At 44.2% G+C, this 24,909-nt stretch overlaps 8 protein-coding genes across 8 annotated transcripts; 4 read left to right on the top strand and 4 right to left on the bottom strand.

The window, feature by feature from the left end:
* Positions 1–2,391: 2,391 nt before the first annotated feature.
* On the bottom strand, positions 2,392–3,542 carry FOMMEDRAFT_160735 (GroES-like protein; the record flags this gene model as incomplete). Its single annotated transcript, XM_007270436.1, has 5 exons — positions 2,392–2,423; positions 2,486–2,720; positions 2,783–2,961; positions 3,033–3,189; positions 3,258–3,542. 5 exons carry the CDS (start codon positions 3,540–3,542, stop codon positions 2,392–2,394), a joined length of 888 nt encoding a protein of 295 aa, XP_007270498.1.
* Positions 3,543–4,879: 1,337 nt separating this feature from the next.
* FOMMEDRAFT_94352 (uncharacterized protein) lies at positions 4,880–5,059 on the bottom strand (the record flags this gene model as incomplete). The annotated part of the gene is made up of 1 exon (XM_007270361.1): positions 4,880–5,059. A coding segment is annotated over one exon (180 nt), but the record flags the coding sequence as incomplete, so codon positions are not given.
* A 953-nt stretch (positions 5,060–6,012) lies between these two features.
* On the bottom strand, positions 6,013–8,254 carry FOMMEDRAFT_160734 (uncharacterized protein; the record flags this gene model as incomplete). The annotated part of the gene is made up of 8 exons (XM_007270435.1): positions 6,013–6,162; positions 6,738–6,944; positions 7,128–7,165; positions 7,236–7,313; positions 7,392–7,409; positions 7,704–7,906; positions 7,946–8,167; positions 8,229–8,254. 8 exons carry the CDS (start codon positions 8,252–8,254, stop codon positions 6,013–6,015), a joined length of 942 nt encoding a protein of 313 aa, XP_007270497.1.
* A 721-nt stretch (positions 8,255–8,975) lies between these two features.
* On the top strand, positions 8,976–10,805 carry FOMMEDRAFT_170515 (uncharacterized protein; the record flags this gene model as incomplete). The annotated part of the gene is made up of 2 exons (XM_007270434.1): positions 8,976–9,160; positions 9,531–10,805. The coding sequence occupies 2 exons, from the start codon at positions 8,976–8,978 to the stop codon at positions 10,507–10,509; spliced, it is 1,164 nt and encodes a 387-aa protein (XP_007270496.1). The 3' UTR covers positions 10,510–10,805.
* Positions 10,806–11,708: 903 nt separating this feature from the next.
* FOMMEDRAFT_160732 (uncharacterized protein) lies at positions 11,709–14,519 on the bottom strand (the record flags this gene model as incomplete). The annotated part of the gene is made up of 6 exons (XM_007270433.1): positions 11,709–11,942; positions 13,404–13,424; positions 13,522–13,695; positions 13,914–13,965; positions 14,051–14,183; positions 14,246–14,519. The coding sequence occupies 6 exons, from the start codon at positions 14,517–14,519 to the stop codon at positions 11,709–11,711; spliced, it is 888 nt and encodes a 295-aa protein (XP_007270495.1).
* A 101-nt stretch (positions 14,520–14,620) lies between these two features.
* FOMMEDRAFT_31270 (uncharacterized protein) lies at positions 14,621–15,622 on the top strand (the record flags this gene model as incomplete). Its single annotated transcript, XM_007270325.1, has 2 exons — positions 14,621–15,026; positions 15,087–15,622. 2 exons carry the CDS (start codon positions 14,621–14,623, stop codon positions 15,620–15,622), a joined length of 942 nt encoding a protein of 313 aa, XP_007270387.1.
* A 1,035-nt stretch (positions 15,623–16,657) lies between these two features.
* Positions 16,658–18,130, top strand: FOMMEDRAFT_94670 (Aldo/keto reductase; the record flags this gene model as incomplete). Its single annotated transcript, XM_007270383.1, has 9 exons — positions 16,658–16,721; positions 16,787–16,874; positions 16,935–17,004; positions 17,070–17,160; positions 17,220–17,363; positions 17,432–17,523; positions 17,587–17,770; positions 17,852–18,019; positions 18,099–18,130. The coding sequence occupies 9 exons, from the start codon at positions 16,658–16,660 to the stop codon at positions 18,128–18,130; spliced, it is 933 nt and encodes a 310-aa protein (XP_007270445.1).
* A 1,964-nt stretch (positions 18,131–20,094) lies between these two features.
* Positions 20,095–21,798, top strand: FOMMEDRAFT_128234 (DUF706-domain-containing protein). The gene is made up of 8 exons (XM_007270432.1): positions 20,095–20,265; positions 20,333–20,467; positions 20,539–20,663; positions 20,738–20,815; positions 20,881–20,955; positions 21,024–21,185; positions 21,260–21,339; positions 21,402–21,798. The coding sequence occupies exons 1-8, from the start codon at positions 20,202–20,204 to the stop codon at positions 21,586–21,588; spliced, it is 906 nt and encodes a 301-aa protein (XP_007270494.1). The 5' UTR covers positions 20,095–20,201; the 3' UTR covers positions 21,589–21,798.
* Positions 21,799–24,909: the final 3,111 nt, after the last annotated feature.

Here is a 24,909-nt window from a genome sequence, read left to right as displayed (position 1 = left end):
TTCCCTAGAAGAGTAGTGTCAATATCTCCTTAGTATAGTATAGAAGTTTAAGATCTAGAGTGATCACCTTAATCTCTAGTACTTTCAGGTGCCTCAGAAGCTCAACTACTACTAAGCCTACTAGATGTTAGAACTGTAAGACTATGACTTTGTGCTGACTCACAAACCCAGAACACAAATGACAAAAACTGATTTACTCTTAAGACAAGTAGGTTATGAAAGGGGGGAGAATGATAACAAAAATCTTGTTCTCCTAGACAATTCCTGTTTTGTGTCTGAGACAATCCAAGAGATCTGACTTGAATCTAAGGATGTTGACTTTGTTACTTGTATACAGTAAGCTCTGAAACACATGTAAGACTGAGTTATAGTAAAGTAACTAGAGAAGTAGGCTAAGAATTAGGAGGAGAATGAGGATAGACAGGTTTACTAAGAAGGCTGACTATACATTCTAAAGGATCAGAAGCTGTAGGAGGACATTGTCTGAGCTCATTACAACAATCCAACTGTAGGACATTCAGGCTAACACAAAACACAGGAACTCATTACTCAGAACTACTAGTAGCCTAGAATGTAGAGGGAAATCCTAAAGTATATGACTAGTTACAATATGTGCTAACAGACTAAGGCCTACCAGACAAGGGTTTGGGCTCCCCTACATCTGTATTGAATCCTGGATCACTCTTAGGAAGAAGTCTTAGTAGACCTGATTAGTAAGCTACCCAAGTCTTAGGGTTACAACACTATCTGTATAATTGTTGACTGATTCTCTAAGCAAGTTCACACAGTTCTGACCCAAACAGAACTCACTTCTGAAGGTATAGTGTACATTTATCAGAATCATGTTTTCTAGTTACACAGACTCCCTCAGAAGCTCATTCATGATTACAGACTGTAATTTGAGTCAAAATTCATGTAGGACTTGTATGTACTTCTTAGAATTTAAGGGAACCCTTCTACTACCTATCACCTACAGACTGACAGTCAAACTGAGCAAGTCAATCAGGAGATTGAGCTCTACCTCCAGATGTTTATTAATCATTAGTAATCAGATTGGTCTGAATAGCTAGCTCTGACAGAATTTGTACATAATAACTAACAACACTCTGTAACAGGACAGTCCCTGTTCTTCCTCAATCATAAGAGACATCTGTACTAGGGGACTGTTCTGAACTGGAATGACAGTTCCAAATCTGTAACAGACTTTACAGAACAGATGTACAGAACTAGGGAGGACACACAAGCTCTTTTAGAAAAGGTAGTATAAGTCATAAAGTAGAACTATGATTGGAAGAGGTCTGTAGTCAAGGATTACCAGCCTAGTGACAAAGTTATACTAGAAGCTACTAACCTGACCACAGATTACTTAATAAAGAAGTTGGACAACAAGTGCTTCAGACCCTTTGTTATTAAAAAGAAGGTCAGTGCCTCTGTCTACAAACTCCAACTTCCAGTAATATGAAAGTGTATACACTCAGTGTTTAACAAGGTTCTACTGTCTTAATACTATGATCCAGGTTTTCCTTTACAACAAAGACCCCTACTACCTCTACTAGAACTTATTGGTTCTGAACTGGAATACAAAGTAGAGTATGTAGTAGATACTAAGCTAGTGTACAGAAAGCTTAAGTTCCTTATCTACTAGAAGGGATACCTAGTTGAAGAACACACTTGGGAACCTGCTGAGAATCTCACCTATACTACTAAAGTAATCCAAGACTTCTATCAACTTCATCTGAGTACTCTGTGTCAACTCTGCCTTACAGATTTCCAAACCCTACTATTCTAACTTATGCCCAAACTACTGACCAAGCCTAATGCTCACCAATCAGGACAATTGGTTTTAGAGGGGGGGTGATGTTACAGTTCTCTACTCTCATACCTTCAGTTCTAAGGGTTCTACACCCTTTTGTACTAGAACTCAGGACTTCTGTCCCTTAGGGGCACTGTCTATAAACTATATGCATGCTGACTCTTGCCACTACCCTTCCTTACTTTATCATTCTATTCCTTTGACCACCCCTTCATTCTTTGTATCATTCTATAGTCTCTTACCCTTTGTCTATCCCTTCATTCTTTGTACCTTTATCTTTAACATTCCTTTCTTTCATTCTTTGTGACTTATCATTCTTAGTAGCTCATGCTCCCTGAGTGCTCTTGTGTAGTTTAGTATATATAGGCATACAAGATCAGACTGGTCCTGTAGTCTTGATCTTGTCTACTCCAGGTAGTCCTGTACTCTTAGGCTCACTCTATATACTCTACTCTTGTCTCACTCTCTCTCTCTGCCTGCTCCACAAGTTCTGACTATGTTCCAGTGCTTGCGTTCCGTATTTCTGTTGTGTAGGATAGTTGTAGCCTGGGTCCCCTCACTGAGCCTTCGGGTCCCCTCTACGCTGTCGCTGACAAGTACCTCGCTGCAACTAGAAAAAGGATGCTATAATTAGCAAATCAGTTTATCCCGGAGTACTATAGAGGACCTTACATTCTTCGTCATCACCATACGCGGTGTTCACTCCCGTCCTCTCCGCAACAATGCCCTGCGGAATTTGGTTGAGCTCGTCCTCGCTCGGCATGAGTATGTATGTGACTTTCCCTTTTCCTGTCGGAGAGGCTTTGGCTAGGACGCGTGAGAGAGAGAGAGTTGATTGATTTTCAGTAATGGCGTCGTAGACGTATTCGACGTTATGGCCCGAGGAGGCTGAAATAAGTGCTTGTTCCTATTCCAAATGTCGTGAGAATAAATTACATAGGAAAATTTATTTTAAAGATCAGTACGCACCAGAGCATCACCTTTATGCTCGCGATAATCAATAATAACATCTGCGCCGAGACTTTTTGCGTAGTCCTTTGATGATCCGGCAATACCGATAACGAACAAGCCTGCTCGTTTCGCGAGTTGGACAACGTAGGCGCCGACTGAAGAGGAGGCTCCGTTCACGATGATGCCTTTCTGCTCACCTATTGCGCAAGACGCGAGTAATCTAAGTTGATACTCTCCGAACTCTAAATATAGAGATATAAATATTTACCGGTGGAAGTCTCTGGAATCCCAAGACGCTTGAAGAGACCGATCGCAGCTGTCATGACTGCAAGTGGTAGAGTAGATGCTTCTTCGAAAGAGGTTGATTCTGGAATTGGGAAAGTATCGGAAGCGAGTGCCACTGTGTACTGTGCATACGCCCCGTACTATTTCAACCTTCTTGTCAGAAATTCTACTCCTCAAATCATTTCGGAGTCAAAACGTAAATAATTACCTTGGGGTCCATTGTCCGCATTTTACTGAACGCAGCCACACGCTCGCCACCCTTAAATTCCGTCACTCCCTCGCCGACTTTTACAATGTAGCCTGAAACGTCGTTCCCCTCGATCCCCGAATAATTAGGAGTCCATTGAGGAACCTTCCAGTCTTTTGGGTTCGCAGCGACTGCGACGTTTTGGATGAGAACTTCCTTAGGTCCCGGAGAGGGGACAGGAAAGGATTGAAGGGTTTGAGAGGTGTTGGTTGAGAGCACGCCGAGTTGAGTTGCTGGAAGAGACATGGTGAATGACTGCAAGTAAATGAAGGAGTGTGGGTCCTGTGTGTTAGACCTGAAGTTTATATATTATCCGTTTAGCGATCCGGTCCGCTGACTGAGCAGGTACACATGCGAAGGAGCTGTGAGTATGTTGTGCTTAGACACTCATATCATACTATATATGCAGCTGACAAAGCCAGTATCATGACGTCATCCTGATTGACAGACGATGTCCCTTTGAGCCTTTGAGGCGTCTTCGGCGGTCTTGTACGAAGCTGCTGCTCTCAAAATACTATTTACTCTACGTAATCGGAAGGTAACTGGAGCCAAACGAAGCCATTGAATGACTGAGATGCATATGATTAATAATATTAGAGAAGTAGCGTTGCTCACCGACCTAAATGTTAACGAATGCCACATTTGGAGAGTTCTCATACTCCCTTATTCAGGACACTCACTGTTACCTCCCAACCTTGTTCTTTATCCTTTATACAGGACGTAATTTACCCACCAAAGCCTCCAATACAAATTCAAAGATACAACGTTTTGTGTAGGATCAGTGGCGAACTGCGCGTTAATAAATATGTGACGCCTAAAATCAAGCACGAGACAGTGTTTATATCACAATAACAATGAATCGAGGCCCTATCCTAGCTGAGGTGTACTATAGAAGGTAGGTTCCAGTTATTGGGCATTGCAAATATAGCAGAGCAGCTGTAAAGCATCAAATACCTCTGAACGTGTCAATACGAGTGCGAATGTCGGAACAAGTAGTGACAACAGTGTCAGAGGTAAATCTATACAAACGTATGGTGGCACATTGCTGATCCCTCCTTGACCTCTTTCGAGGTAAGACCGCCGAAGTGTCCGGGAACAAAGAAGGCAGTACATAGCTTAACACCTTGTAGTCTAGACAAAATCTGCCGATTGCACTCGGTTGATCTTTGTTTTGATGAACAAATCATCTCGATTCCCGGCACATCATCTAGTTGCTCATCTGTATCTCACAATCCGGGTCTGACGTAAATCAGTCTCCCAAAGTCAATGCATCATACATTGGGATATAGTTGCCGTGGTCCGGTTCTGGACCGGTCCACCCCTCCTTTACCTGGACTGTAACCCGGACCTCTTCATACGGTCCGGGTAAAGGAGGGACCTGGACCCGAACCTTTGTGGACCGCTGTTGGACCGGACCTGAGGTCCAGTCCAGGTCCGGTCCAGGTATGACCTGGACCAGTAGAACTTATACTTACAGTCGACTCAAGAGTGTGTCCCTAATGTGAGTAGAGGAGTTCAAGCATCCTACAACAAATAGTGTCTATTCTTTTTTTTGTAATATGCAGCTAGTGCTTTATACTAGACTATTTACAAAGAGAATAATAATGAGTTTTAAGAATTTCAATTGCTTCAAAAGTTTCTGGAAGAAGTTGGTTACACTGCTTTGTATCTACAAGCCCTGCACCTGAAAACACATGCTCACAAGGTACAGAGGAGCCTTGTATAGCAAGGTAATCCTGAGCTATATGAGTAAGAATTGGATAACAAATACTATTCTCCTAAAAAAGAGTGTTAGTACAAGGAATGAATAATTGTAGTTCAACCCAGTCCAGATATGTAAATTGTAATGCTACAGTACATTTTCCCACAGCTTCATAGCTAATTCTACTGTATTTTAATACTTATTTCTACTACTTTATGTATGTATCAAGTGAGGAGTGAACACCCTGAATTATATGTCAACTCAACTGGGTGTTCTTGTATTAAAATAGAAACATGGGTCCTGGGTCCAGTCCTCAGTCCTTAAGGTCCAGTCCAGTCCAGGAAAATACAGCATTTCCTGGACCCGGAACTGAACCTGTTCTGGACCTGATTGGACCGGACCTATTGTGACCCGGACCTCAGGTTCGGTCCTAGGGTCGACCCGGGTCCATTAGGTCCAGGACCGAACATCAGCAACTATACATTGGGATGTGATCGCATTAAGGAGAGTTACACCAATTACAGGACTCACTACTGATGAATTGTTATCAATATTTGATGGTAATTTCCAAGTCGCTCTATAACAGAAGAGATGAGACGAGAAGTATTGTGTGTTGGGCCTGTTGGCATGTGAACGTGATCAATCTTGTAGACTTTGTTCATAGTCTACATTGGGATGCCGAAGATCGTCCGTTGCAAGCCCAAGTCCAAGATACTATCATCTGATAGTATCAAACCGCAGTTTTGCTAACCAGTTAGGAGAGTAACCAACAAGTGTTGCAAGTTGGAAGAGGCAACGATCGAAAGTTGAGACCAAGAGCTGTGCTTATCAAAGCAATAAAAATCCTTATTGTGAGCACGAGCAGTCGACATCAAAGAAAGAAGCAGACCTAGTGATGTTAGGGAAACACGAGAATATGAGACGTACTTCATTCCTTCCAACCACGAAAGTAGACGTTCCAACGCTATGTACAGTGCACCTTATTGCTCCCTCGGATCATATTACACTGGTGATCTAGTTCATCATCTCCTCTGGCATTGCTGATGTGGATCTAAACGGCCCAGAGCCAGACGTCTGCGCAGTCAATCCAGAATGGTAAGAGCCTCCATTGTGGGGGTCACTCGAGTAGGTCACTAGGACGATTGGAAGTTTTTCAGGAGGTAACTGGAAATGTAACGAGCAGACTTAGATGCAGTACAAGACCCGTATACCAAAAATTGTATATTCTGATCAGAATAGTAAATCCCGTATCCTAATAACACGCGTTTCTGACGTGGAGCGCGTTCAGGTAGTTTAGTAGGATGTCAGGAAGATTTCTAGAAGATAACTGGAAAGGTAACGAGCAACGCCTTTAGACGTACTGCAAAACCAGTGTATCGAAAAATCTGCATCCTACTCAAAATAGTACAACCCGTATCCTAATGATACACGTGTTTCTGACGCAGAGCTTCAATCCGTCATTTATCCAGAGCTATAGTAGGAACAATGTCCACCTGAGCAAAATGAGGTGAGACACAAGGACCCTGTAGTGTATATTTTTCCGCAGCAATGTCTAATTAAAATATTAGTTCTGTCGATTTTCATTTCAGTGCTCTCTAATTACAATACTTTCCGGCCTTCTGATAAAAAAAAGTTGGAGGAAGAGCGGCGCAGTGTCTGATTAAGCCACACCGCAGCTTGCTCAGGTACCACCCGCTTTCCAAGCTCCCTGTCTCGGTCTTGATGATGCACCGCTTTACTCCACCACAGCGCTTCGAGCTCGAAGGTTCTTTCGCTCGGAACTTCGGATTCGGAACTTCGAGTGTACGCGCTACGAGCATAGCGGCTCTTTCTAAGTAAGGTAACGATGTGGTGCGAGAGGCAAGGAAGGCGGAAGCGCTCGGAAGTATACTAGAATCAGAACCAGCATCAGCATCGGAAGATCGTGTACAGCTAAGACCCGATGTCTAGAAACACCCTTAAACTCTCAGTCGGAAAGGATCTTTGAAATGACTTTGGTGTTGAGCTTCTAAGTCTTGCGAAATCCAGTGTCAGCGCCTCGAGTACTTCGTAGTGTACTATATTTTTAAGTAAAGTTTTCAAGCGGAGCGAAGGTCCGTCTCGATTCCAGATCTGGAGGTCCTACAAACCGAATCCAATGCTGAGAGATCAACCTCCTGTACGAAAGCTGAGTTGAAGAGCCGATAGGTCCAGTCTCAGACCAGTAAATTATATATAGGAGAGTATTATCTACGTACCAATCAGTTCCGCAGACGCCGAAGAAAGGAAGAAGAGGGAGAAGCAGATTCCCAATAAATCCATCTCGCGGACGAGATCTTAATCGAAGAGCCGAGGGCGTTCAAGTTCAAGATGTGGATCACTTGGATTTAGATAGGAGAGGGCCATCTACGTACCAGTCGACTCCGCAGACGCTGAAGAAAGGGAGAAAATGGCAAAGCAGGTTCCAAGAAGGATCCAGCGAAACATAAGAAGCATACGAAACCACGGAAGCGCAAGAAGTCCAACAGAGGCGCTGCGCTGCTACTGCGCCCGCCCACTTATTCTATTTGCCGTTCCGTTAATATTAATATCAATACTTAAATTACAGACTCGGTCCTACCGGTGGCGCGTACACCCACCAACCAATCTAACCAATCTACCAACCTCCGACGAACACGCAATTGTCTGTGGTGCGCAGTAACATTAGAAATAGTATTGGTATTGACAGAAGTTAGAAGCCAGGAAGTTAGGGGTCCAAGGAGCTAAGGAGATGTCCGAACGCGTTTCTCGACACTCATTTGAGGTAGTCCATAGATCCGACGTCCCGTGCGGAATCGGATGTACCTCGATTGGGTCGTTGAATGAGCTGCTGTGCATTAGAGTGTCGGTATAGGCGCCAAGCGGAACAGATATATTTATATCTACAAATCTATATGTCCATGAGCGCAAGAAGCATATGATTACTTACCTACTAAATACGTCTGTCAGGGTAGCAGAAAATACGAAACGCATTAGTGGCGTTTGGCAAGCAAAGAGAGAGTCAAGTAGCGGTCCATATCCATGTCTAGGCGTAGAGTCTTCTTCTGTCCTCTTAGATGAGATATCACAGATTCGTAGATTCGGAGAGCTTTTGAGCGAGAAGTCGAGAGTCGAGACTTCCGAGCTGATAATGCCGACGATAAGACAAGCGCTTCGGCGAACGGAAGGACAAAAGTCCGAGAGATCATATCTTTGTTCATAGCATATTCTACGAATCTATAGCGTCACGCCGAGTCATAGAGAAGTCAAAAATCATCCACAAAAGGCTACACTTGCCGAAAATAACCAACCTATCGAAGCGAGGCGGTGAGTCAGTTCGACTTATGGAAGAGGTCAAGAGGGTCAAGAGGGGTCGTCCAGCTCAGGGCCGTCAGGAATCCCGCACATCCAATATGTTTATTTTCGCATAGAGGGGTGGTCGTGGTACTTTCGGAGTATACGCAGCTCATGTATGCGCACGGTAGGAACGGAGTAGGACCCACATGCCCAATGAACTTCGAGTGCTTCTACGCTCCCTAGTATAGAAGAAGTCGAAGCCTGTGCATGACTTGAATTCAAGGCGGTGAAAATTAGACGCCAGGGTGTCCCTTACAGGATCCAGGTCCCCACAGTACTAGTGCGCGTCCGGCGAATTGCGGTCAATTAGACGCTCGCACGACCAGTGCATTAGATAAGCGATAAGTGAAAGCACAGTCACAAGACAAAAAATCAAAGAGCAGAAATGATTATTGTAAAGATCAGAGCAAAGCCATGGCCACATTTAGACGAACTTTTTATCGTTGGCTAGGAGAAAGAAGGCCAATGTGAAACAAAAGGGGGTGAAAGGGAGCAGCTGCGCCCATTGTTCGTTGTAGCCGAGGTTTGCAACGGTTGGATATGATCACTAGAAATGACTTCCAAAAAAGGAAGGCGGGATAGGTACGCGACTGGCTGTGCGCTTGACTGGCTGGGCAACCGCGATGTCGTCGCAGGATCTTTCGTTCCGTCACCCCATATGCTTTGGCATCTCTCTGCAAGCGCTGGATGACGACGGGAGATGCATATGGGGAGGATATGAGATGTGCTGCGCGTTTTGTTGTGATGCGATCAGGATCACGGCGCTGCGGAGGAGCGGTGTCACTCCATACCTTTGTCAATACGTGTCGTGAGCGGAAAAGAGAAGGACCTGGTTAGTGTTGGGGAGTCATCGCCTCGTCGACGATCTATAATCGGACCCGCGTCTGAATTCCTTGCTTCTCTGAACTGGAAATTATGGATCAGGGTCGCTGCACCGGACGAACTCCCATCCTGGGGTTTCGTCCACGTCCTCTCTCTAATCCCGCATAGATCAAGGCTGCGCAACCGCATATCCTATAAAGCTCTCCTTTAATTACTGCCACCCATTCCAACCACTGTCGCCATCAACCAACCCATACGGGCCCCGTTGTCTGCTATTTAGACAAACGCACACGCGTGTACTTACCCACACCACCCTTTACCTCTTGTGCATTGGCCTGCCTGCCACTAATTAGCAGCGTCGCCGTGCCACAGTCCTTGTCGTTGCCGAACAACGATAGCTACTTAAAGTCCACGCTTGTCATCCTGCGTTCTGCTCTCAATAAAGCTATCTCCATTCTGACCAACGCTACCGCGCCCACTTCGTCTTCGTCTTCCACTTATTCGAACACGAACACGAGCACGAACACGAACACGAACACGAACGCGCGCACATTCACCGACGCAATGGCCTCATCCTCTTCAGTCGCGCCAAAGCGCGTCCACTTCTCCGATTCTCCTCTCACCTACACCTACACGCCACCCGCCACGCCGCGCACTCCCTCGCCGACATGGTCAGACTCCTCACTGCCCGACAATGACTCGGGACCTTCCACGCCTCCTCCTTCGTCGACGACCTTCTTTCCACCGCACGACGCATCAAGCGGCAAGAAGCAGGCTTCTCCAAATGCACTGCTGTTTGATGCACGAACACAAGCGGCAGCGCTCATGTGGAACGTCATCGTGCCACCGAACCAAGCTACCGTGCGCTCGTTGCGCAAGACCAGCAAGGGCAAAGACGTCCTCACGGCTCTCCACCCTTCGGACCTCTCCCAATCCGCTACCAATCCCGGGTCATCCTCGCTCGACATTCGCATCGCGCAACTCCCGCTGTTCTGGAAACCCATTCAGCTCCGTCGAGGCGCGTCGTATGGCGCTGGCGCAATACCGTTCACTGTTGCCGAGGTCATAGAGGCCGTTCATCGTTACGTCCAATTACCGATCTCGCAGAAGGAATACAACATGTTCCCGAAGGACGTGCAGAACAACATCGCGAAGGCGTACTGGAAGCGATATGACGCTTCTGCGAACGCCGGGAATGCCACGGAGGCGGAGAAGATCAAGCGCGGTGGACTTCGACGCGTCGACGCGCTTGGCGGGAACACCCAGTTCGTTGCGTTCATCCCTGCTCCCGGGACGGATACCTGGCAGGTCATTCTCACTGCGCCGAGGTCGTGAACGCGTCCCGTTCCGACTTCCGACCTCCGAACTGCAACATCAACATCAACACTTCCCGTCTGGCATCTTACCTACCTTATTCCGTCCCCCTATTCGATTCCGTCCGTTTTTATTGATTTGCACTTATTCGACGCCACGCACCTAGACTGTATCCATACCCCACACGAAACCTAAAAAAAGGTCAAACGAACAAAAAGAAGAACGCACGTAGCATACCATTCCTATACCCCAACCCATTCTAGTTTTATTCTACTGTTCGACGTTTTTGACGCTTCGATGGTTCGATGCTTTTTGATGACGACTTCTTCTCCTCTCGATGATGCTGTTTGACGATGACAAAGAAAAGAAAAAGACATACCGTAATAGCTGGTTGTACTCGTATTTTATGCTGTAACTGTTATGATTATCTTACCTTAATGGTGGTTGGACGGGGTTATTGGGCGTTTTGCTTGTCTTGTATGAATATAATTCTTGTACGCACACATCCACTTCTACTTGTGTGATTTGAGTCTCGTGTGCTCCGCATCTTGCATAATTTGAGTTTTGTCAGTGAATCGAGATGAGTAAGTGGAGACGAGAAAGAATATGAGGTGAGCTGAAAACAGAGTTACTGATTGGCTGTGTTGTGGTGGGGGATGTGTGATCGGTTGAGCAGTTGAGCGATGAGGGATTGGCGTCGGAACTTTGAGTGTGTTAGTGCCGACTAGACTAAAGTCAAACACTCGTGCTTTGTAGAGTACTGAAAAACTAGTGGTATGCCATCTGAGTTCAAGGATCAGAGAGTTAGTTCGAGTCCCAGATTGCGATGACGGATTGACAAGGAGACTTCGACTACGTTAACGCCGATGAGACTTTGGACTGAGACTAGAGCTCTGCAGAAGCCCTGAAGAAAGGTCGACTGGCGTCTAGGTCCAAGAATGTGCCAGCGCCAGTAGTATGCATGTGTGTATAATAGCTGATAGACAATAGGATCCTTGTCGGGAGTAGCTATATGCAGGTACACGAAACATTAATACAGCACAAAGGGCTGGTATACATACTCACCCTCAGGTAGGATTGACGCGGGCAAGAGGAGACGAATGATTCCCCCTCTCAAGCCCCTCGCTGTCGCTACTTATATACCCTAGCCCTCAATCTCCAGCCGAAATGGGCGTCAAGCAAAGTCATACCATCCAGTAGAATAAGGAATAAACACGTTGTTATGCCTTTGATTTTGATGTTAGTTTTGATCTTTGAATGGGAAGCGGTGTGAAGAACGTCGACAATGCGGAGAACACGAGGCAGGCGACTACTTGATTTGGGTTAAGGGATGGATACAGCGACCTCTTCGTTAGCGAAGGCCAAGACGTAGCGCTATTCTGCATGATTGTTGACATTGAGAGATGTCGGGCTGGGATGGAGGGAGTATAGCCCAAGGCAAGGTGATAAGTGAACTGTGGACATTAAGTAAGAGTGAGATATTTTGAATACGCACGTGAAAATGGGTGCTGGGCATGACATACCCTTTGTCTGTCTCAACTTTCACAAGCATTGTGAATATGACAAGGCAAGAAACACTTGAGAAAGACGATTCTTGGCATCAAGAAAGTTGTAGTGAATCCCAAAGGTCAGATAGAGGTATCCTGCCAGTGGAAAGCTTCATTGCGACCGACAAGTATTTGAGCATCGAAGGAGAGAGTATCGTAGTTGCCGCTATTAGGACCACTCTTATACTTATAAACGTGATATTTCAGAATGACTCAAGTTCTTGTGGAGAGATGACTCGTCAACTTTCATTTCTTAATATTTGGTTGTCACAAAGGCGTAGGACGTACCGACTTTATGTCGCTCTGCAAGGCTTTTCATATGCAAAACTCTTCAGAAAGTCACAACTTTCGTACATATCGCAGCATAGTATGAATTTCATGTTCAGTTAAAAGGTATGTAAACAAAAATTGAAGGCAAAGATGTCGTGGTTGCAGCCAAGGACGCCGTGAACTGAACGATTGAGGTGCCGAAAAGTATGATCGACGATCAAGGAATACGTAATCCATCAATTTAACGTAAAGTGCAAAAGTCGTGGTGTGGCCACCGAATTCTTTGCAATGTATCATGGCACTTTGATGCCTGCTGAAAGTGAGTTTGTATGATATATTATAATTAAGTGTTCCTATACTCTTTTAGTATTGTTTACAAAGCTGGTAAGGTATGTTCTGCATGCAACTTTCACGCCTTGAGTATTAATTCGGAATGGCAATGTATGTAGATTCCAAATCGACTGCACGTAACATCAGCAATCACCGTTTGGTGCGAATCGGACGTCTCACGAAATGCTATACACGTCGGAGGTCATGGCCGTGCAGACTTCTATGCTTCGGATGGGTACACCCGGAGCGCGCCTAACTAGGCTCAAGTTCCACCACAGCTGCGTTTATTGAACCAGGGCTTCGTCTGACGAAGATGCTTTTGACTTTGACTCCTGTTGTGTTCGGTACGAAACTTATACCAACAGACCACTAATACTTCCAAGCGCGCATTGATGCAAATCCTGAATCCAAACCTCGGAACCCAATGCACCCCAGCGTGGACAGCCAACTATCCAGATAGTTCTGTGAACAGATAAACTCCTGCTAGTTAATTCGACCAAAGAACTCTGCTGTGTGGCTCCGGGTAACAATAGGCAGCATTGATAGCCAATTCCTTTCCTTATCCATGCCCGCCATCCTCATGTGCATAGGGTTGCCTCTACGACACTGTGTTTTGTTGAGAAGTTACCCTGTTTCTTTGCCAGGTAGTATCATTTCTAAATGCTAAGATTCGCGTACACATCATCTTCATGTCATGGTCGGCATAATATCCCGCTCGAGTCCGATTATGATGAGCTTTGAGGTGGGAAGGTATGCATAGGCGCGCACCAAGTCAAGATTCTCCACCTCCTGTCGCGTCCATGTGAATCAGAGTCAAAATCAGACCTCCTAAAAGGGAAGCCGATTCCTCTTCGGAATGGCCCAATCCCTGTTCCCCTCTTCTTACCATGACAGCAAGCAATTGAATTGAATGATTCTTCCGGCTTTTCACGTCAGCCCCACCCTCCAACGTAACTGAATGGCTCCGACCCTTACGACTCTTCTTCAAATCTTCTGCACGCACAGGATTGCATGTGAAATCTTCTTCGAGGCGCAGCACGCCTTCGATGCGAATGACAGACTATGTCAACAGACCATCGAATATCGCAATTATGTGTGGTGGCATCACAATCTGTAACACTTTCTTACTCAGTTCAAGCTCGAGCTGCCTCCGAACTCCTGTTTATCGTATTGAGTCTTTGCAGGTACCTCAAAGCTTGGGCGGTGGCGATTCAAGAATTAGCGAGGATTGCGAATGCTTTGCCCCGGCAACAGAGACGCTCAACGTCTCCTTTTTACAGCGCGGGTACTTTCTGTCTCCATTGGTAAGATCGTTTCATTCATCTCCAGCCTGGCTGATGGTACACACGCCCTCAGCTATTAATACTTTATTAGATTTAAAAGCGGTATAAATTTCTTAGAGTATTTCTGCATACTCCTGATAGTTTAGGAGCATATGCAACCTCCGCTGTGAAGCTTTTCCCTGGCTATACGCTGAACATAGCTTCGCAAGTAATTTCAGCAGCGGTGACTCCGCCAAAGACCGCGAGCGCCTATCTCGTCGGTAATCTTAATCTCGATCAGAATTTATTATGGCTGAAGATCTTTCCGCCGATACCAAATTTGTGTACCGCCATCAGCACCCATGTCTGGAACTTTTTGCATAATGTCATAAGTATGCTGTGCATAGGCACACACGCCCTTCTCCCTTGACCTCCGCAACTTTGGCAACGCTGACTTCACCCTAGCGGTTATTGCAAGACCTGTGCTGGTTTGGCTTCCTGACCTGCCCCGCGTCCACGTCGCCTGCGGTGCAAGGCCGGCTCCGATTTGGTCAGCAGTTACGCGCGACGCACAGCGGCGCGCCTCGTATTCATCATAAAAGATCGTACTTGACGCCCTCATATTTGGTATCCTTCCACCCATCTGCCTTCGCCTTCTCCATCTGACTACTGACGACAGAAAAGATTAACGCTTGATACCCAATTGCTTCATACTCTTAAGCCATGCCTTACAGCTGGGATCCTGCTGGTTTTCCAAATTACATCCCCTCAGATCGAGGTGACGACGACGACTTTCTGAGACCTGTCGTACCTTCTCCACGGCTATCGCCTATCCCTTCTCCACGCGGATCACCTAATCCTACGCCGATGTACCTCGATGAGCACTACAACTATGTGCAACCCGCAACGGGTTATATCGGTGTGCCGATGATGCCCACTGGGTTTGTACCTCTACCACCTAGTCCATCTATGCTATCCGCATCGTTCGTGCCGCTTCCCCCAAGCCCGTACGGAAGTCCTCGTCTCGGACCGATCCCGTTAAGTCCACATAGTCCGGGCGGCATGCTGGGCGCATATCCACAATACCATCAACCCGCACATCCATTTGATCCATATTACTTCCCGCAAGGTACGGCGATGCAGCAATGCCACGCTTATCAGTATAATTTGCTTACGCCTAGTTTTGCAGCTGGAAACCGGTACATGAATCTCCACTATACCCCGCGAACCAGTGTACATCCGTTACTTAAGGATGCAGAATACATCCATCTCGATCTCGCATCGCATTCATTTAAGCCCATGACGCCAAATGGCAACTGGGTCTCACGAAGATATAACCCAATTCACGAAGGTTATCTATCGCAAGTCGCTACGTATCCGTACGCGACTGAATTAAAGATTACTTGCAAAGTACTCGGACCATTTGCAGGTACTTGGGTTATAAAAGTCAAAACGGGTCGGACTGTCTCGGTTGGCGACGTTCTCAAAGCGGTATACGAGGGCTTGCACACTCGAATGACGCACGCGGAATGGGCAAAACTGACAGAAAATGAGGCGTACGAAGCTGCACGACAATATACACGCCGATGTCGTGAGGCCGAGTTTGAAAGGGTGCAGGGCGTTCGGCGGGTTGATCTTCTTGGGAAGAAGCATTGGTTTGGCGGACTGAAGAAAGTGAGGGATGATGACTCGTATAACTTTGAGTTATTGGTGAAGGCAGAGTGATCTATGGTTTCTTTGATCATCTTCTAGCATCTCTTAACATCTGGTTCTACGGAAGTCTTGTTCCCTTATAATATCTTACGTCTCATTATCGAAGCGATATGTTGCTTCTGTATTGATTCCGATAATTGCAGGTCGAGGATAAATCTGGATAATTGATATTTATTATGCAACCTTTGCTCAACTTTCGATTTTGATTTTGCACAGCATGGATTCAAATAGAATTTCAATTAACCTGTCGTTGATCTACCATCGTTTCCACACAACGCAGATGCCACGACGTGGCCGTGTAAACGTTAAAATAGTAACGTGTGCTCAGACCGACCTGAGCTTGTATTTAAAGGGCTGATTTTCTTCCCATTGTTGCCAGCTGGATAGCTTTAATTGCCCTGTCGTGTGCCAGACTTAAGGTTCTTCGACCCGACTTCCGCTGCCTCGCACAGATTGTAACCAAGCAGACTCCAGAAATCCACAACTTTGCCAATCTGTTACAATACAACTATTCCGATGTCGGATCAGTGACTTAGGGTAAGAAACCCATGGAAAAGATGCACATGCGAGGTCTATGAGGCAAGGACAAAGCAATACTTGGTCAAAGGTCCAGATGTACAGAGACAAACTAGTGATCGGCTAGAGGCAGTTATGTGTAAGAATGACGGCACAGAACTATGATATTATCCAGCAGAACTGGAGCTGAATGGACGTTATTCGGGATATTTATTTACGATCATGAGATATCTGTCAAGTAATAATCCTCGTTGAAAGAATTAGGGCTTGATTTTGAAAATGGCCGACAGTCTGGCACGTTACAATACGTAAAACGCAGGAACACGATTTAACGAATTTTCCGAAGCCAAGGTTTGTAAGAGAATACTCCAGAGTCAGTAGTAACTCGAAGTCTCGATTGTCGACGTGCCTGACGAACGGCCCGGTCGGAACGCTCCAGATTTCAGAGAAGGTCACGAGACGAGATAACCGTCAATAGTATTGCTATTTAAGACGGCGACGCATACAAAGATCTGAACCGGATCCTTTACAATGGCAGTCAGTGCACCCAAGATCAAGCTCAATAACGGTGCCGAAATTCCAGTAATCGGCCTCGGTGGGTGATGATCAGCTTTCTTGTTCACTCTGTGACGCCATTATTGACATTGGATATATTGTTAGGCACTTGGAAGTCGCAGCCAGAAGAAGTCATCGAGGCTGTCAGGTACGCACTTGCTGAGGGAGGATACAGACACATCGATTGTGCAGCGTGAGTAAGCGTTATCTCCGGATGTCGCGCAATTAATTATAATTTTCCTTCTATTAACAGGGGTTATGGAAATGAAAAGGAGGTCGGAGAGGGCATTCGGAGGTCTGGAATTCCTAGATCCGAGATATTCGTTCGTGCTTTACACCTCGTAAATGCTACGAAATTCGTATCTGATTACTCAGGTATTAAATGCAGTTGACGAGCAAGCTGTGGAGTACATATCACTCACGCGTCGAAGAGGCGTTAGACAAGACTCTCGCAGACCTCGGGGTTGATTACCTTGACTGTGAAATGAATCAAACTCTGCTGTAGTGAGCGCTGCTAATATGTTTGTCCTATGCTTAGTGTACCTCATGCATTGGCCAGTACCCTTGAATCCGAAAGGAAACCATCCTCAATTCCCGACGCTTCCTGATGGCACGCGCGATATTGACTATTCGTGGTCGATAGCTGATACATGGAAGCAGATGGAAGAGATGGTCAAGAAAGGTGCGATGAGCACTTACTACCTTGACATATTTGTGAAAAAGAAAATCACTGTGGAATATCTTGATCAGGCAAAGTGAAGTCAATTGGTGTATCGAACTTTTCGCAGAAGAAACTTGAGGAAATCTTACCCACGGCAACAATCACCCCCGCAGTGGACCAGGTATGACATCACACTATATATCACTGGTCGCATTATCATTCACCATAATGTGATTTCTTGCAGCTTGAAATTCATCTATATAATCCGCAACACAATCTACTTTCATACCTGAGATCCAAAGGTATCCGACCACAAGCATATTCCCCTCTCGGATCAACTGGATCTCCTCTTCTATCTGATGAACTCGTCAATGAACTTGCGAGGAAATATGATACGCAACCAGCGCATATTCTTCTTGCTTACCTAGGTACTAAGCTCGCTTCATTATCGGCTTATTCCATTATCAACACTAATGAATACTTATCGATCTCATTTCGGTTGCAAACAGTAAAGAAAGACATTGTTGTCTTAGTCAAATCCGTCACCCCAGCACGCATCGCTTCTAACCTATCCGGCACACTTGCGGCGGTACCTAAACTTACTTCGGAAGATGTGGAGAAGCTTGATGGTGTTGCTGCTGCTGGGAAGCAGAAGAGATTCGTGACGCCTCCGTGGGGTAAGCTGATTCATACTTCATTTCCACTAGATATTTTTATGAAGCTTTCATCTGATATCTGATGTTAATTTCTGTATAGTTATTGACCTCGGGTTTGAAAACTGGCCGTGATGGATTCATGAACGAATTGATGTATGAAGAGAGATAAATGATGCATATAATAGGTTTGCAACTGATCAAAGGAAAGGGACTTTCGATGAACTCATTACTAAAATTTCGTCAGTGTAAAGATTGCACAGGTCCTTACACACCATATCAATTATCTCGGAAATAGAACGGCTTTGTCCTGGGCGCTACTCAAGGTATGAGTAAGAGATACAATATCAGCACAGAAAGTTCTGCTGTGCCCCTACATGTTCCGATGTCAAGAAGATGTTCTATGATTCATATTGGCCGCCGTGGCACCATTGGCAGATGACAAGACACGAGGGCCATTCAGAATGGGCAGAATGCGACAATATCGGAGACACGCTGCAGAGATTGCACAGCTCGATAATTGTGTACGCTCAATGGCACATTCCGTGAGAGACGCGGGAGATTTATTCGTTATGTTTTGCAGGGATGAAGGGAAAATGAAAAACAATTTAAATTGGTAACGGAAGTAATTTTATTTCATCTTGGACGGAAGCATTTGTCCGTGAACCATATCGAATGTCATATCTCGAGAGGTCCCGAGCATGGAACGAATGGTAAGAAGATGGATGCTTTTGAGTAAGATTGATTGACACCACAAAGACTTGAGCAGTCACTTGGCAGTAGGAAATGGTGAAAAACTTTCCCCTCTGCCGAGGAAGTAAAAAAGAGTCACCGAGGCACGATACACAGCCTTGAAACGAGACATTCAGCAGCGTAATGATGGCTATGATGCGTAGCAACTTCGTGAAGATAGGCTTTTGCATTTTTGCATGGGTGCGCCGCTTTGGAGCGGACTCGGGTTCGTGGTGGTGATAGTTGATATCGTCTCGAATCCTCGAGGCCGATGGCGTGGCAGTGCTTAGTACAAGACAAAGAATATATTCATTCATAAGCATGGGAATGGGATACCCGGATGCGTCTTTGCTGTGAATGGGAGATGAACGGATTATAACCTTCCCGCACGCGGAGATGATCTGGAAGGTCCCGAATCATAGAACCGGTGTTTATCATCCTTGAATAAGTACGATAAATTGCCTGTCTTGTCATTTTGAATGGCTTTGTAGGCTAGCAGATTGCAATGTGGCAGGTGGTCTAAGTGCTAGCGGCGGAAGTCAACAGGGATTCACTGGGGCTCGATCCAATGATGCCCGCTTTTGTATAATTCTTATGCTCGAAACACGCACGTGTTCGGGGCTTTAGCGTTTCATTCTAAGCCTCTTTCTGTTTTCCATCGCTTGAATGAGCATAACGCATGTCTGTTTCATATCCAGCGTAAAGGCACCCGAGCGTCGGCGAGGCGAAAGAAGAAACGTCGAAGAGAGACCGATCGGAGTCGCTTGAGAGTTTGTTGTCCAAATACGGAAGGGCCGATCATGAAAATTTTCGTGCCCGTCATGCCATTGTGAGGTGAGGATATCTGCGACCCTTGTTGCGCTCACGACGAAAAACTGGGCAGTCGCCTTCCTGAAACTGCTTCTGCATTCTATATATGTGCAATTAATTTTGTTCCATGACGTGGAATCTTTCTGTACTTGCCAACAGGGGAAAATTACAATTGGCATCAGGCGTACAGTGAAACCTCTCATTAAGCATTGCCCTTGGTGGACATAAAAAGTAATGCTTATTAAGAGGTTATGCTTGTTAACAAGTAAAATTCTAGTATCTACAAGAGTAATGGTAGACCTGAAATGTCATGCTTAATGAGAGGTTATGCTTAACAAGAGTAATGCTTAATGAGAGGTTTCACTGTATTAGGATAATGGAGATTACTATTAATTGGGTATGTGCTCGGACATCCCCTTTGCCACCGGGACCACCATCAGCACACACACGGCCGACTTCTTAGAAACACAGCTTTGGCACTGGCAGGTGGCCACTCGCTAGGATATATAAGCGCAGGATCTCTCTGTCGCTCGTTTTATTCAGCACCCAAAGCGACCGAGGCACTCCACCTGTCTTCACCTTTCTGGTCCTACTCTAGATCTCGTCTCACTTTTTCTTCTTCATTGCTCTCTTCGTCGTTTCTCTTTGCTTTCTAATAACCGTCATGCCTGGCCTTACTGTTCGCGATGGTCGTCTCCTGGATGAGACCTCCGACGCCATTGATGAAGGTATGTGTTTACTGTCTTTTCGCTTTGCCATCGGCTTACCAACGTTATCCGGCATTTGGTGGTACAGTTAACGTCATAAAAGGACAAATCACGGCGGAATGGAACTCGGAATCAAACTTCGACGCCGAGAAGGACAAGACGCAGTTCCGACAGTACGAGACCGCGTGTGATCGCGTTAAAGCATTCTACAAGGAGCAGCATGGTATGTACAGTATTCTTTGCCTTTTCCATTCGGTAATTCTGATGGTATGATTGCCTTTACCCGTGAAACAGAGAAGCAGACCGTCGCGTTCAACCTGAAGGCGCGCGAAGAGTTCAAAAAGACCAAACGTGCGCGGATGAGCGTTTGGAAAGCCATTGAGCTGCTCAACACGCTCGTGGATGACTCCGATCCGGATGTACGTTGTCTCCTCACATTTGCTCGCATCGATGCGATACACCACTGAGCACTTTATGCATTTGTGCTTTTTAGACGAGCGTCTCGCAGATCGAGCATCTTCTGCAAACGGCTGAGGCGATTCGGAAGGATGGGAAGCCCGAATGGATGCAGGTCTGGACCTTTGCTTCCTTCCGCGACCCTGTGCTTCTCAAATGCTGATTCATACCCACTTTCAGGTTACCGGTCTCGTTCATGACCTCGGCAAGCTCCTTCACTTCTTTGGTTCAGAGGGACAATGGGATGTCGTGGGAGTTAGTCATCCCCGATGCTGTGTGATGCTTAAATTAGAGTCTGACGACTTTCGTATTCATCGTTTCAGGATACATTCGTTGTTGGCTGTGCCTTCTCGGATAAGATCATCTACCCCGGCACCTTTGAGAATAACCCGGACTCGCATGATCCCGTGTACTCGACAACGTATGGAATCTATAAGCCGAATTGTGGATTGGAAAACGTGATGCTTTCGTGGGGTCATGATGAGGTACGTGTTTTAGCGATGTCCTGCCGTAATTTTTTTTTCTTTGCTCATTTCATCATACTTGTTTCGAAATTTAGTATTTGTATAACGTATTGAAGGATCAGAGTTCGCTTCCGGAGGAAGGTCTCGCGATGATCCGATACCACAGTTTCTACCCGTACGTCACTCTCACCCTACTTCATGTCGCTCTTTTCCTTACATATCTCCTGTCATCTCTAGATGGCACCGGGAGAACGCTTACACGTACCTAATGAACGAAAAAGATAAGAAGACACTCGAAGCTGTCCGTGCTTTCAACCCGTACGACCTCTACAGCAAAAACGACGAACAGTGCAACGTTGAGAAGTTGCGCCCTTACTACGAAGGCTTAATCGCCAAATTCTTCCCTCCCGAACTTGACTGGTAATCGATAACGATAGATTCAAATTTCTATTGTACACTTTCCTTCTGGATAATTGCTAGACTGCTTTCTCTTCGCTATCATAACTCCGCGGATGGATACCCCTCCAGTTCTATAATTCTCATTTTAAAATTTCTTATAAAAAGTCGAGAGACTATCATCCAACTAATTGTTGACATAGATTTTTATCATTATTCTTTTATCGATTGCTTTAAATCCTCTCTTTTTTTTACTATTGACAGTTTTATAATACCGCTCATCGGATACTTCGAAGTACTAGTTGTCGTTATTGGATAGAAATATATCTAGAATTGCTCGTGCTGTTTATCGAGTAAAGTTAGGTATTAGGTTAGCTTAGAATACACAAATAGTTCGTCGGCAATATTAATAAGTGTCTAAATAGTAGTTGCAGTTATTAAACAATGCAAAGTTGTAGCATTGCCCGTCACGTGCGCTTCACTGAGGCGCGGTCGGATAAACCCAGCAACAACACATTCTAATACTTGAAACTGCCATTCTAGCATTATTCTTGGAACAAACCACTTACTACAAGGTTTGCCGGTACCTTCTTTGCAAACGAACTACCTATATGTCTGCTCTGGTATTGTTGTACTAACAGTCCTGTGTTCTTAGAAGTAATACACAAGGTTACTTGATCAATTGCTTGATCAGTTGATTGTAGCTGTGATGTATTTGCTTTTATTAGATTGCACTCTGGATTAGGAAATCCCTAATTGCCTTATGTAGAATTACTGCACTTGGAATGTCTCAGATTATCAGACTTCACTATGTAGTATATAAGGTAGATACTTGCTTGATGTCTAAATAAGAGAGAGTACTTGAGGCACTCCTACTACACTTATTAAAAGGTTATGAGCCTTAATGCCTATTGAATGCCCCCACACACTTGCTCTTACAGAACACCTTTGCCTCCTGCCAGACCACCAAGCCCAAGACCTCCCTCTCCCCCTAAACCCATTATAATGTTGTCTACAGTACATACCTTTGTTAACACTACAATGAAGGACTCTGACATTACAAAGTTCTTTGAGGGAACAGAAAAGTTGGCTAGTGTGAAGGGATACAAGATATGGTGCTTGCACATACACAGTGCACTCACTGCCATAATGCTCTTAGACCATTTAGAGTATGATCCCCCTTCCTCTGATGATGCTAGCATATGTATAGGCAATGTTTTGTATCATTGTATAACAAAAACAATAACTGATACAATTTATGTGAACTTCACAACACATACAAGTGTTAGAAGTCTTATGAAGGTGCTTTCTGAATGATACAACATTCAAACAACAATGACACATGCTGTAGACATATCTATATTGTTTACAGTAAAAGGGCATGTATTACAGTTTGATAAGATGTTAGACAATATTGAACAAATCTACAGGCAGTTGTCTGTACATAATAAAGCCCTTAATAACAATACATACATCTCAGCAATTAACCTCACTACTCCTTGTGAGTATAGATGGGTAGCAACAATGCTAGACAGGCAGATTACCTATTATAATCAACTACCAACAGTTACAACAGCTTAGAAAGACATTCTGACACTAGCTAAGTTGATACACAAATTATGAAACACATATACTGAGTATCATTCTCAGTACTCTCAAACAAAACAAGATACTGAATGAGACAGCCTACAAACAAAAGGCAAAAGTGTAGCTAAAGGTAAAACAAAGCCTTACAATAAAGTTAAATGCTACAACTGTAATAAGTACAGGCATATGTTAAAAGACTGCTGAAATCCTCTAACAAGCAAAACAACAGAAGCTTGAAAGAAAAAGTATAGGCAAACAGTTACTACTTCTACTACTACTACTATACTGTCTCAACCTGTACTTAATACAGTAGTATTCATTGGAGACAATAACAAAACAGTATTCATTGAAGACATTAATGAAACACTAATGCTAGAGTCTGTAATTGTAGAAGCCTTAGTATCAAGTTCAAGCAGCTTACCTATTCAGTCCACTCTATCTACTGAATCTGACATATTTTCAGTATTCAAAGTACAAGAGGATAGTGTCATACAAGTAGACAACTTTATGAACTCATTTGACAATACAAAAGAAGTCATTAAGGAGTTCAATTATGATCCAAATGTATGTATCAATACAATACATTGTAATGATACTGAACTAATACATTGTATTGATATATTAGACTCTGGTGCAAATGTACACACTACTCTATACTTGTTCTGTCTTACAAACGTTCAGAACTCGACCCTAATAAACATTACAATTGTAAATAAATTGTTATTCACACTTAGCAAAAGTAGAGTAATGACATTTAATGTAAAACTATGAGACAAAGCTAATGAGTATACAAAGGTGAATACAATTTCACTACAAAACATATACTATTATCCCAATCTGAACTTCACACTTGTTAGTGAAGCACTATTATGCAAAGCAGAATATGTTTTAATGAAAACAAACAATGAATGTATTATTTATTCTCCTGCTCATACAAAGATTGGTGAAATACATGTATGAAATAACTTGTATATGATAGTTTCTCATCATAATAAACGATCTATTAACACAATCACTATTGTTGATTTACATTGACAAATGGGTCATGTTAATTTTGATTACTTACACAAACTCATACAAGAGTATCCTGAGATTATAAGTCAAAGGATAACAGACAATAAAAATGCACAGTGTACAGATTGTATCAAAGCAAACATACAATGTAATGAAATACCAAAAATACAAACAACACCTCTTACACAATCCTATGGAGATCATCTCCATATTGATATATGGGGACCTGCCCTAGTACAAGCTTATGGTAAGTACAAATATCTTTTTACCATTGTAGATGATGCTACACAATAAGTAACTATGCTACCTATACAGTATAAAAGTAATGCTTTCACTGAATATGTAAAGCATACAACAAAACTCTTTATACAGTATAGTATAAGAGTTAAAACTCTCTAAAGTGATAACAATACAGTGTTCCTAAGTAAAGACTTCACTATGTACATTGAAAGTCAAGGAACAATATGTAGATTAACAGTACACAATACACTGTAGCAGAACAGAGTTGTAGAACATATACATAAGACTATCTTTAACAGTGTATGTATGTGTCTGTTATTAGTAAAGTTACCTATGAAATTCTGGGTATATATGGTACAATATCAAACGTTTATTCATAACAGAACATTAAGAGTTGCTATCAATTTTGCAACACCATATTACAAACAGTATAACAAACATTATCAAATAGATAATATACAAGAATTTGGTGTATATTGTATTATACAGAACGAACAAACACATAAAC

The sequence above is a fragment of the Fomitiporia mediterranea genome, assembly GCF_000271605.1.
Source record: "Fomitiporia mediterranea MF3/22 unplaced genomic scaffold FOMMEscaffold_13, whole genome shotgun sequence".
Classification (NCBI taxonomy): domain Eukaryota; kingdom Fungi; phylum Basidiomycota; class Agaricomycetes; order Hymenochaetales; family Hymenochaetaceae; genus Fomitiporia; species Fomitiporia mediterranea.
Note: the sequence above shows the minus strand (reverse complement) of the source record. Positions and strands in the feature narration are given on the sequence as shown.

What these genes read in the sequence shown, in the direction of transcription:
- FOMMEDRAFT_128234 (XM_007270432.1), top strand. Translation starts at nt 20,202, where the DNA reads ATGCCTGGCCTTACTGTTCGCGATGGTCGTCTCCTGGATGAGACCTCC. An exon ending in CTCCGACGCCATTGATGAAG is followed by an intron (nt 20,266 to 20,332) that starts GTATGTGTTTAC and finishes TTGGTGGTACAG; the next exon opens with TTAACGTCATAAAAGGACAA. An exon ending in ATTCTACAAGGAGCAGCATG is followed by an intron (nt 20,468 to 20,538) that starts GTATGTACAGTA and finishes CCCGTGAAACAG; the next exon opens with AGAAGCAGACCGTCGCGTTC.